Source organism: Astyanax mexicanus, chromosome 3 (genome assembly GCF_023375975.1).
Source record: "Astyanax mexicanus isolate ESR-SI-001 chromosome 3, AstMex3_surface, whole genome shotgun sequence".
NCBI lineage: Eukaryota > Metazoa > Chordata > Actinopteri > Characiformes > Acestrorhamphidae > Astyanax > Astyanax mexicanus.
In genome coordinates this window covers 18,630,189-18,641,002 of record NC_064410.1, presented here as the reverse complement: position 1 = coordinate 18,641,002, position 10,814 = coordinate 18,630,189, and the positions used below count along the sequence as shown (strand labels likewise).

The window sequence follows — 10,814 nt, the reverse complement described above, 5'->3', positions numbered from 1 at the left end:
TAGCAAAAACAATAGGGTTCTACGCACCTTCGGTGCTTGAACCCTAAATATTAATGTGAGTTTCTTCACCTCAACAGAGAGGCTTAAGCATCTGCTAAAGACCTGAAAAACTGCTGAATACCATGAGTTTCTCCTTTACTAGAGCCATTATAGCCTGTCTACAGCTCTGAGACTGCATTTATAAAACAACACACAAACATAAAAACAAATATTAATGTGCGTTTCTTCATTCTATAAAAAACAAGCTTCCAGATCTTTTAATACATTTACTTCTATAATTATTTGACCAATTGATAGATTTAAACAGATTTCATGTTATTTGTTTATGTAAATATTTATATACATATAATAATGTTTATATGTGTATAATGTTAAGATGAAGAATAAATGCATAAGATCATTTTTCATTTTGTCACACTTTAGACTGAAGAGCTCTAAACTGTAACTGTGATCAGAGGTTTGTTCTACACCTAAAATAAGTATTAAAACTGCATTTTGTATATTTTAAATGAATGTTATATTTAAATGGCTAATTCAATACATCTGCATTTAAACAATACTTTTGAAGTTGGTAACTTGGAAGTTGGTAAAATGCATTAAAAATAACATAGCCTTTTTAGATTTATTTACCATATTTATATAAAAGATCTGAATTGTATAAATGTTAAGTGCATTTTAATCACCTACATGTATTATTAAATATTTACTTTTTCTTAAGCACTTTAGATGTTCTTTTTCCAAAAGCACAATGTAATCTTTTTTATATATCCCTTGTTTTAGGCTACTTTAAGTGGAAAAAAGATTTAATTTGAGGAATTGTTTAATATATATATATATATATATATATATATATATATATATATATATATATATATATATATATATATATATATATATTACATTACATTACATTACATTTCATTTGGCAGACGCTTGTGTCCAAAGCGACTTAATAAGTACAAAGTACAAGTACAAAAGTAATAGGAATTTAGATAACCCATTTTTAGATAGGGCTTAAAGGAGGTCGAAGGGAAATAAAGGGATAGAGAAGTGAAGGAGGAGAAGAAGGAAATGGGGTTAGAAGTAGTTAGTGTGTTAGAGGTGTTAGGAGAGTAAGTGCTCTTTGAAGAGCTCTGTCTTCAGGAGTCTCTTAAAGATAGCGAGAGATTCTCCTGATCTGGTAGTGGAAGGTAGTTTGTTCCACCATTGGGGAACTCTGTATGAGAACAGTCTGGATTGCTTTGTGTGAGTGTTTGGTAAAGCAAGGCGACGTTCATTGGAGGAGCGCAGCGGGCGGGAGGTAACGTAAGTCTTCAGGAGTGAGTGCAGGTAGGAAGGAGCTGTTCTGTGATCACCTTGTAGGCGATTGTAAGAGTTTTGAATTTGATGCGAGCATCAACTGGTAGCTAGTGGAGCTCAATGAGAAGCGGGGTGACATGTGCCCGTTTTGGTTGGTTGAAGACCAGACGTGCTGCTGCATTCTGGATCATTTGGAGTGGTTTTACTACGCAGGCCGGGAGGCCAGTTAGCAGGGCATTGCAGTAGTCGAGGCGTGAGATGACGACTGCTTGTACCAGGAGTTGGGTGGCCTGTTGCGTCAGAAACTGTCTGATTTTCCTGATGTTATAAAGCGCGAAGCGGCAGGATCGAGCAACCGAGGCCACATGGTGCGTGAAGAGAAGCTGGTCATCAACCATAACACCCAGGTTCCTAGCAACCTTTGTCGGTGAGAGAGAGAGAGAGTCGATGCTTATAGAGAGGTTGTGTTGAAAAGATGGTTTTGCTGGTATGACCAGAAGTTCGGTCTTTGAGAGATTTAATTGAAGGTGATGCTCCTTCATCCAAGAGGATATGTCAGAGAGACACGACGATATCCGTGCAGAGATTGAGTTATCTTCAGGTGAGAATGACAGGTATAGCTGGGTGTCATCAGCAAAGCAATGGTAGGAAAAGCCATGTGAGTGGATAACCTGACCAAGAGAGGCAGTGTATATTGAGAAAAGAAGGGGACCCAGTACCGAACCCTGGGGAACCCCAGTGGATAGGGAGTGGGCTGAGGACAGCTGTCCTTGCCACGACACCTTGAACGAGCGCCCAGTGAGGTATGATCTAAACCATGACAGTACATTGTCTGAGATCCCCATGTTTGAAAGATATATAAATATATATAAATATATTTATAATATATATATATATATATATATATATATATATATATATATATATATATATATATATATATATATAAAACATATTTATAATATATATATATTATAAATATATATATATTTATAAATAGTATAATTTTAAATTACTTTCAGTTGTTTAGGCTACTCAAATCCTAATATACAGGATACGGCACTGAATTATAAAAGTATCAAAATAAAATTTGGAACATAGCTTTGTCTCAAAAGTATCTTTTTGATATTACCTTATGGGATTAAAAAAATATTGTATATATATATATATATCGTATATTATATACGATATATATCGTATATCACAATTTAAAAAAAAGAGCTCTTAAAGCAAGAGCATTTTTTTTTTTTTTTAAGTAATTCCTGGGTGATCAGAGAGAACATCTTCCGTCTGGTGTTTCAGTGTTCTCTGAAATGCTTTTCTGTTTCTCTGAAGGGTCAGTAAACCAATAGTTCTAAATAAATCCTTCAACACTGGAACACCATCTATAGCTGAACAGCTTCTTCAGGCTGAAACAGAATTAACTCAACTCAAAACGTGTTTACAAACTTTACTTTCTAGTCTATTGTCTGTTGTTTTCCTTTGTCTGTTGTTTTGGTGTTTGAGGTGGTCTTATGATCAACATATAATAAAATGCTAAAATCATAATAATACTGATAGTTAAAACTACAAATTACATTATTTTGACCACATTTTAGCGTTAAAGTTTGTTCATGTGCCGCATGGGCTTTTTCAGAACATCTTGTCTTTTTTCCACCAGGAATATTTATATTGGGTGGTACCATATGCAAATAAATGGATTTCCTTTTAAAAATGAAAGCAAACATTCTTCAAAGTCTCACTTCACAGCCGTTTTGAGGCCTGCATCTACAACTTAAAGGAAAGTTCCTAGCAAGGTAATTATGTACACTGCACTAACCCAAATTCTCCCACATCAATAACACATATTTGCCTGGTTTCTTTTTGCTCTAACCACCATGTGAATGTGGTCAAATCAATGTTTTTTTTTTTATTTCAGCTATTTAACATGAAAACCTTCAAAAGGAAACCACGACATCCTCATAGAAGGTGGAAGTCACAGCGTGAAAACAGCTCAGTACACATCATCCCTAAACCTCATACAGAAAGCCCACTCAGAGCTCTTTCTATAAAGGCTTTGGTTATATCCGTGACTCGATGGCGGGGTGAAAGCTCCACTGAGTGGTGGAGAAGGTGGGGAGGCTGGACAAATTGGGGCGAGAGTTAGCCTTGTACCAGGCGCAAAACACGGAGCAGCCCTGCGGTTGGGATGGCAAAGCATTCACCACTTTGTAATGTTGCCATTTCATCTCACATCAGCATTTAGGCACTGTCGCTTTTTGATTTCAAAATTCCCCCTTATATTCTAACAGCCGTAAACTGTGCAGCATGGGGTTTTGTATTGTCTTGTTGAAAGTACACTCACTTGTTACAAACAGGTAATCCTCTGTCCACCTTTGCTCCTTGAAGACTCTTTTTGTGCTTTTCATGGATTTTCTTGTGTTGACGCTGGCCGTAATTGCTGGAATGGATGTACAACCCCCACACCAAAAAAGGTTGGGACATACAAATATAAATTTGCAAGTAATAAATAAGCACAGTTTTGAGAAAACAGAAGCATACTGTTAACCATGTCCAGAAGAGGTGTTGACTGCTCTGGTATCTGATGCATCTAGAATGGACCATCACACATTGGATACACAGTGTATTTTGGTCAGACCAATTAGTGTTCCAGATATTTTTATTGAAAGGGATGGAGCCAAGACTAAAAGTACCATCCAAACCAAAAGCCCAAAAGCTCTTAGAGCAACATATGCCGCCTTCGAGAACAAGAATTTTTTATCGGAACATTCATGCATTTGTCAACAAGACAATGCAAAGCCATATGCTGCACACATTACAGAGGCCTGGCTGTAGAAGCAGAGGGTATGAGAGCTGGCCTACCTGCAGTCCTGACCTGTCCCCAATATAGAATGTGTGGAGAATTTTTAAATGGCTTTGGTTATATCCGTGACTCGACGGCGGAGTGAAAGCTCCACTGGGCGGTGGAGAAGGTGGGAAAGCAGTCTGAGTTGGGGCGGGAATTCGTTTCAGACGAGGCACAAGACTGGGAGTGGGCCTGTTGCAGAAAGTCCCTGACGTGGCACGGTAAGGTGTGGAGTAGCCAGCTTTCCACCAACAACCCCCCACCACGAAGCCCCGAGCAGCTGCCCAGCTCCAAAGGGAGCTCCTCCAGGTTGTTCCCCTGCACATCCAGGTGGGACAGGTGTCTCAAACAGGCTAAACCTGGATGTAGTGAACCCAAGGAGTTGTTGGCTACGTTCAAAGTTCGCAGCTCCACACAGTTTGTGAAAAGCTCTCTGGGCAGACTCTCGAGTCTGTTTCCAGTCAGGTCCAGCTCCGTAAGCAGAGTCAGTGCTCCCACCTCAACAGGCAACTCTTCAAGCAGGTTCCCTGCCAGCAGGAGGCGGCGGAGTCGGTGCAGCGTGAAGAGTGCCGGGGGAAGGTTCTGCAGCTGGTTGTGTGCCAAATCCAAGACCTCCAAAGAGCGAAGCACCCCAACACTGCTAGGCAGAGACAGCACACGATTGTGGGCCATCTTCAGGCAGGAAAGACGTCGAAGATGCTGCAGGCCAAGCAGCTCCTCCAAGGTCCGCAGACAGTTGTGCTGCAGGTCCAGACTGCGCAGTCCTGTTAGTGCAAGCAAGGCGGATGGCAGCCTCTCCAGCTGGCACCCCTGGAGCTCCAGCTCAGCTAGCCCAACCAGACGCCTGAGTCCCGTCAGCACCAACAGCCTGGCACCTTCATTGTGGATCTCCAGGCGCATCAAACTGCCTGCTATCTCACTCAGCTCTCCTGGGATTCTCTGTACCATCCCACGCAGCGTCAGGATGCGCAGATGGCGCAGGTGCCGGAGGCTACCCAGGGCCCAACCACGACCCACGCTGGCTTCGCTGGCCAGGCGCCCGGTGAGGTGAAGCTCCTGCAGACCCCGGAGGGAGTACACCCAGCCCGGGATCTCTGCGGCCTGGGTAAAGGTGAGGTGCAGCGACTCCAGGCGCTCCTGCAGGACGATCAGGGCTGTGGGCTCCACTGTGGCTGAACAATGGTACAAGTGCAGCTCTCTGTGGAGAAACCAAAAACAGCTCCTATTTTAATTAAGAGGGATTAATAATTTAACTACTTAAAATACAGTGTGGCCTAAAAATCTGATATCTACTATGTTCTTTGGTCAGTGTAATGTTTATTAGCTCAGTGTTCTTATCATTTAAAGGGATAGTTCGGTATTTTTGACATGAGTCTGTATGGCATCATCATAACCAGTGTCGTGCATCCACACTGACTTACCCCCCACAGCGTCCTGTGAGCCGAGTTCTTGTCCAGTTTAGGTCAAAGCGAAAGTAGTCCGGCATGTTTGCTGGGGTCAGGAAAATAACTCCTTTTTCTTCCCAAAGCAGTACGTGTTCAAAAGAGTGATTTATTTACATCACAAAAAACTAACCCTGCAAAAGTCACGCCTCGTAAATCACTTGGGTCCTACTTTCTCTCATTTCGTATCAGTGCGCGTCATTCTGACAGCGAGCTGCGCACGCGTCAACAAGCGAGAAGTAAACAAAGCGACCCAAACACGTAGGCTAGCTGTCAGGTTGCAGCGCTGCGCGCATTGATATGGAACGAGAGAAAGTAGGACCCAAGTGATTTACGAGGCGTGACTTTTGCAGGGTTAGTTTTTTGTGATGTAAATAAATCACTCTTTTGAACACGTACTGCTTTGGGAAGAAAAAGGAGTTATTTTCCTGACCCCAGCAAACATGCCGGACTACTTTCGCTTTGACCTAAACTGGACAAGAACTCGGCTCACAGGACGCTGTGGGGGGTAAGTCAGTGTGGATGCACGACACTGGTTATGATGATGCCATACAGACTCATGTCAAAAATACCGAACTATCCCTTTAAAGTTAAACTGGGCGTGCAACTTTTTTTTACTAGTACTAGTTTTTTAATACATTTTTCAAATTTTGTAGTTTTTCATTTCTGACCCTAACAATCAGAATTTAGAAAACATTTTGTCCCCTTTATTTTTTCTATTTTTTTCCTATTTTTTCCTAATCCGACATACTTTTGATACGCAATACAAAACAGAAAAGTCTAAAAAATCAAGTTTTGAAATCATGCATTTATTTTTTCTTCTCTCCTGAAATTCAGATTCAGAAATAAAAAAGAATAGAATATTTAAAAATTATGAAAATCATTTTCTTATTCATTGTACTTAATGGAAACAAATAAATAGTGAAGTCAAAATCAGTTCAAATCTAATTTTGCATTTTTACATTTAAAATGGAATTGACAAAGGTTACACTGGCCTTATTTGTCATGTAAAATAACATATCTAACAGAAAGGCAACTGTACAAACTGTGTATCCATTTGATATGTTTTACTGTGAAACCTGTTTAAGGTGATTTGTTGGCCAACAGTATCTTGGCTCTCATGTCAGCCTGGAGTAAAATGGATTCCCAGGGCTGGAGTTGAGCCCTTTGTCTCTAACTATGGTAACAATCAGATGTAGAATACCTCAGAGCAGTCATGTTGGATATCTGTGCTGTTAGCTTAGCATCCCCTATCAGCTCCAGCTTCAGCACTTCCAGTTGGCTCAGGGTATACAGGGCTGGGGGCAGATGTGCAACAGCCACCAGCTGCAGCAGGGAGCGCCCCTGGTGGTCGGAGGTTATCATGGAGCGTAGGCGAGCGGCATTCCATCTGCGTTCCAAGTTCTCCTCCATGAGCCGGGTCTCGCTGACAGGAGACAGAAAGACCGAAAGCCGCTGTGCCAGCAAAGGGTCGTACTGGTCCGTCATGTGTAACAGGAAAGCCAGGTCATTGCTCAGGTCTGGAGCATCAAGTATGGAGCCCACTTCTCGCAGATGCTGGAAGGAGTACTGTCTGAGGGACCTAAAGGGAGACATGAACATTTGTTTACCTTTACTCTCGCTATATAAATGAGGGGAACAATGGTTTCATGTCTTTCTTTCTCATACTTGTGAAAGATCCAGAAAAGAGTGTAGATGCCTAGCAGGCCGTAAAGGCCCACCAGGCTGACGTAAGCTAGCATCAGCTTGCGTAGGACAGAAGCCAGCGAGTGGCTGCACTGGAAGACCTGGTATCCCGTCAGGGCGTGGGAATGAGGCTGGCAGATGTGATTGAAAGAGATGGAACCCAGTAGAGGTGCAGTGTAGCTCACAATAACGACAAACTTCAGCACTTTGAATACGGTCTGAGCCGCGTAGACCTGCAACGAAGAAGGTCAGAAGTCAATAATGAAGACTAAAGCATCATGGTTATGATTATTCTTCTGAAACTCACCTTATAAATTATATCAGAGCTTTCACAGTGGGCCCGAAACCTGCGCACCCTTTCAAACAGAGCCCTAGCCTGTTCCCCATCACTGCGGTCTAGGGTCGGCCCTGGCCTGGAACCTTCTGGAACAACAGGCGCTGGTTTTGGCAGGGAGGCAGGTTCAGGAATAGAGAGTGAGGACAGCGTGGAGCAGCGAGACAGGCTGGAGGGGCAAGGGGAAGGTTGAGCAGCAGTTGTGGACGTACTACCAGTTCTGACCAGCAGTGGGCTGTCTGTGCCCGAGTCCATGCTGGACTGTCGAGTGATGGAGGTAAGGATGGGATGTGCCTGTGGTTTCACTACCTGCTCTTCTTCATGAGGGCGATTGTGAGCACTGTCCAACTTGGCGGTACGGGAAAGTGCCCTGGAGGTCCACGGGGACTCACAGCACTTGGCGAGGATGGCCAGGAAGTGCTCGATGCGAGCAGAGGTCAGAGGGAAGTGGAACCAGAAGCAGCCGCTGGCCAGCAGCACCAGAGACTGCAGCAGGGTGATGTACGGCAAGAAGCGTGAAAACCACGGCAGGGCTTCGTGATAGCACACCTGGCTGATGTAGACGTACTGCTGGTAGTCCATGTTGGTCCTTCGGCCCTTAGCCGGACCTTCAGCCAGAGTGGAACCGGAAGTGAACGGGAGGACGGGCGAATCGGAGGGTGTCCTGAAACCAGAGCTGTAGTTGTTTGAGAGGGAGTGTACGGGGACGCACACGACGCCGTCCCGGGACAGTAACAGAGTGCCGGCCAGGATGGAGACCATGAGCATGAGCAACACCAGGTAGTCCATGAAGACCTCCCACCATGGCTTCAGCAGCTTGTAGCGGCCCTGACGCTCACTAATGGACCACAGCTCCGACAGAGTGAACATGGCCCTCTGAGAGAGAGAAAGAGAGAGAGAGAGAGAGAGAGAGAGAGAGAGAGGAGGTGTTACAATATGTAAAGTAATCAGTCTTAAAATAACACAGAGGAGAAAGAGGCAAGTGAGGTATGGGAGGAGGATCACGGCTGAAGCTCCCCAGGCTGCTTGTGGAGAAGTTTTTACCTTTTATTTCCTCTTCCTCAGGCCTCCTTCTGTTCATCACAGCTAGAAAGCTGTGTCATATTGTATGCAATAAAACATCACAAAAAATTACGCAATAAAACATTTCATATTGTGATAATAGTGGTATTCTTGAAAGCAGATCTATTTTGTATTTGTTTAGTTTGTTTGCAGTTTATATGCTGCACTAAATATGCTGCACTTACATTTTTTATTTTGTTAAGAAATAAAGGGTCTTGGGAACTTACCGTTTATGAAATATACAAACGTTTATAGATTTTTTTTCTACTGAATTTATATATTTCTATTAAACAAAGCTTTAATATTTATTTAGCTGCAGATTATTAGTATCTCAAAAATACCCTAAAATATTTTGATACTAAGCCTACAGTAAACTCTCTTTTTCCTTAAAACGACTCGTTATACCTTCCCTACCATGACTGATGTGCTTTAGGCCAAAAGCCTAAAATAACACAATAATACAATACTTTTCTAGTATACTCATAATAATAGAATAGTGATATAATATGAAGAAGATTACACATTTTAATTTCTGGCAGTACTGCCGAAGTTTTCAAACACTATTTATTTCTTTCAATAGAAATGAGGTGTAGTCCTAGACTGGACTTACTACCTGTCTGGGAAAGTATACGTGCACTATTATAAACACAGAATACATAGAAAAAATCACAGGACATACACCAGACTAGGAACATTTCTTCCATTTCTAACCAAGATTGTATTATATGGCAAAATAAAAGAACTTTACAGGGTAAATCAACATTCCAGTTCAAAACTAAATATCACTAGTACACAGTTTCTAGGGGAGCTTGGAATTTGGAATCCTTTGATTTTACCAAACCGAAAACCTCTGGAATATAATCAAGAGGAAGATGGATGATCACAAGCTGAACTGCTTAAATGTTTGCACCAGGAGTGCCATAAAGTTATCCAAAAGCAGTGTGTAAGACTTGTGGAGAAGAGTGCATGAAAACTGTGAAAAAATCTTTCTTGTAATTTCAAATATTTCTCATTTTCTGCAAATAAATGCTCTAAATGACAATATTTGGATTTGTTTTTCTTTTAAGAAATGTTGTCCGTAGTTTATAGAATAAAACAACAACGTTAATTTTACTCAAACATATACATATACATAGGAAAATCAGAGAAACTGATTAAGAAACTGAAGTGGTCTTTTATTTTTTTCCAATGCGGTATGTGTACCCATGTGGAAAATATATATATTATTATTTCTGGTATGCTCTTAAAATATTTTTTATACCTGTCAGTATAAGTCAAGTATAATATTGGTTAGTGTATCTCTCATCAGAACATAAAAAAAGAAAATAAAAGTATACTCACTTGTTTTCATTATGGAATACAAACTGTATTAAACATACTGTAATAAACATTTTTGTAAATGGCAGGGAGCCCACTACCGGGGAAAAAAAAACGTTTACTTCCATTTTCATGCTCCAATGACTAAAAAAATTACTGATAATGACAACCTTTGACACTGACTTCTATTAAAAGTTTTAATTCTATTCTATGTTTTTTTCTGTCTCCTGACTGGCAGTGGCAGTATGTAGACCACTTTACAGTTCTTCACTATTTCTATAATAATTCTATTAAAACATGTTTACTTACTGCTCTAGAGCACACAGCACCCTCAGATGTTCTTCAGAGTGTCAGTAGGCTGGGCAGACCTGCTGAAACCTGGGCTCTAACATGGTTCTGAACAGCCCAGTCCGGCGCAGTCCGGTTCACTCGAGTCTCGCCGTCAAACTTCACCAACCTCTCCCTGAGAGAGAGAGGAGGTGGGGGATCACAAAGAGAGGGCCACGGGTTTCTGGGGCCTTTTTAAGGTTGCCATGGTGAGGGGAACAAAAAGGCCTCATACAAAGCTGGCATTCATCAGGCGAGGGGTTTATGTGCTTGTCTTTTAATAGACAATATGTTGTGATAATTTAAAGATAATTTGTATCCTTTACAGTCTTTACTTCTTACTGCTGTACACAGACACAGTGGGGAATTCAGCTATTAGATGCCTTGCTTGAGATAAGGTGCCACCTTAACCGTAAATGCAGAGGGAGAAAAACATAATGTATATATATATATAACTAAATTAGTCTGGAGCATAAATTTGGGTACCTCAACAGAAAAATTA

At 41.6% G+C, this 10,814-nt stretch overlaps 1 protein-coding gene across 1 annotated transcript; it reads right to left on the bottom strand.

Moving 5' to 3' along the window:
* Positions 1–3,215: 3,215 nt before the first annotated feature.
* si:ch211-106h11.1 (volume-regulated anion channel subunit LRRC8D) lies at positions 3,216–10,364 on the bottom strand. The gene is made up of 5 exons (XM_007229798.4): positions 10,295–10,364; positions 7,580–8,482; positions 7,255–7,505; positions 6,791–7,168; positions 3,216–5,342 (listed from the first exon to the last, which is right to left on the bottom strand). Exons 2-5 carry the CDS (start codon positions 8,474–8,476, stop codon positions 4,220–4,222), a joined length of 2,649 nt encoding a protein of 882 aa, XP_007229860.3. The 5' UTR covers positions 8,477–8,482; positions 10,295–10,364; the 3' UTR covers positions 3,216–4,219.
* Between the last annotated feature and the right edge of the window lie 450 nt (positions 10,365–10,814).